We start from the raw sequence: 949 nt of genomic DNA on the forward strand, positions 1-949 counted from the left end.
CCCCAGCAGGGGAGCGGGCGCCGGCTCCTCACTGTACTCCCCGTTGACCCACTTTTCGATCACTGCCCGCCTCTTGTCTTCTTCGCTGCGGGGGGCCCGGGCCACCCCTGGCTCAGGGCCACTGCGCTCTTTGTCCTGGGGCCTCAGTGGGCTGCCCTCCGTGTGGGCGCCAGCCTCTGCCCCCTTCTCCACCACCACCTGGCGGCTCAGCTTGGCGCAGATGGCGTTGAGTTTCAGGCCGCCTTTGCGCTTGGCCGCCATCGCGGGCTTGCCTGTGGGCGGGTCGGTGCACCGGGTGCCTTCAGCTGTAGAGGGTGGAGAGAGAGGTCAGAGGTCAGGCACAGCCACCCACCTCAACAGCCGGGGCTGAGGCTCTGCCCCCAAACCCCGCAAGCCAAAGGTTCCCCACCCTGTCCTGAGACTGCCCGGCGCACGTCTGAACCCCTCCTAGACTGAGCTGTGGGGGGCTAAGCTCGCCCATCGCTCTATCCCGGGGCCTGGCTCTAAGCCGGGCACGTGCTAGCCGGTCCGAGGATTTTGGAAATGAACGAATGAAGGAACGACTCCTCCCACACACGGGCAGTCCTCTCCCAGCACTGGTTCCTGGAAGCACTTCCTACCCTTGTCTGGCCCGAGACACCTCCTCTGAGAGGCCGGCCGGCCAGGCCCCCATTGGTATAAAGGCGGCGCAGGCTGAGGGCTGGGTGTGGGGCAGAGCCAGCAAGATGAGCAGCCTGACTCCACTTGTGAGCGTCTACCCCACGGTCCACTGGTGAGGAGACCGCTAAGAGCCAGGGGCAGCCGGGCAACCCCGTGCCTTACTGTCCCAGCAGCCCTGGTTGGCACCTGTCCCCACCGGGGCATCTCATCCCAGGCTCTCCTCTGCCTGGCCCGCCTGGTCCCTGGGCCCCGCCTGAGTCCAGCCTCTGCCCACGGGGGAGCCCGAAGA

General features: G+C 66.9%; 1 protein-coding gene across 1 annotated transcript in view; it reads right to left on the minus strand.

The window, feature by feature from the left end:
* CASZ1 (castor zinc finger 1) overlaps positions 1 to 261 on the minus strand; it is a 35,233-nt gene extending 34,972 nt beyond the window's left edge. Inside the window, exon 1 of the mRNA XM_014545453.1 lies at positions 33 to 261. Coding sequence (XP_014400939.1) covers positions 33 to 261 — 229 coding nt within the window. The remainder of the gene's footprint in view (positions 1 to 32) is intronic.
* Positions 262 to 949: the final 688 nt, after the last annotated feature.

This window comes from Myotis brandtii, unplaced genomic scaffold, assembly GCF_000412655.1.
Source record: "Myotis brandtii unplaced genomic scaffold, ASM41265v1 scaffold410, whole genome shotgun sequence".
In the NCBI taxonomy this organism is placed as follows: domain Eukaryota; kingdom Metazoa; phylum Chordata; class Mammalia; order Chiroptera; family Vespertilionidae; genus Myotis; species Myotis brandtii.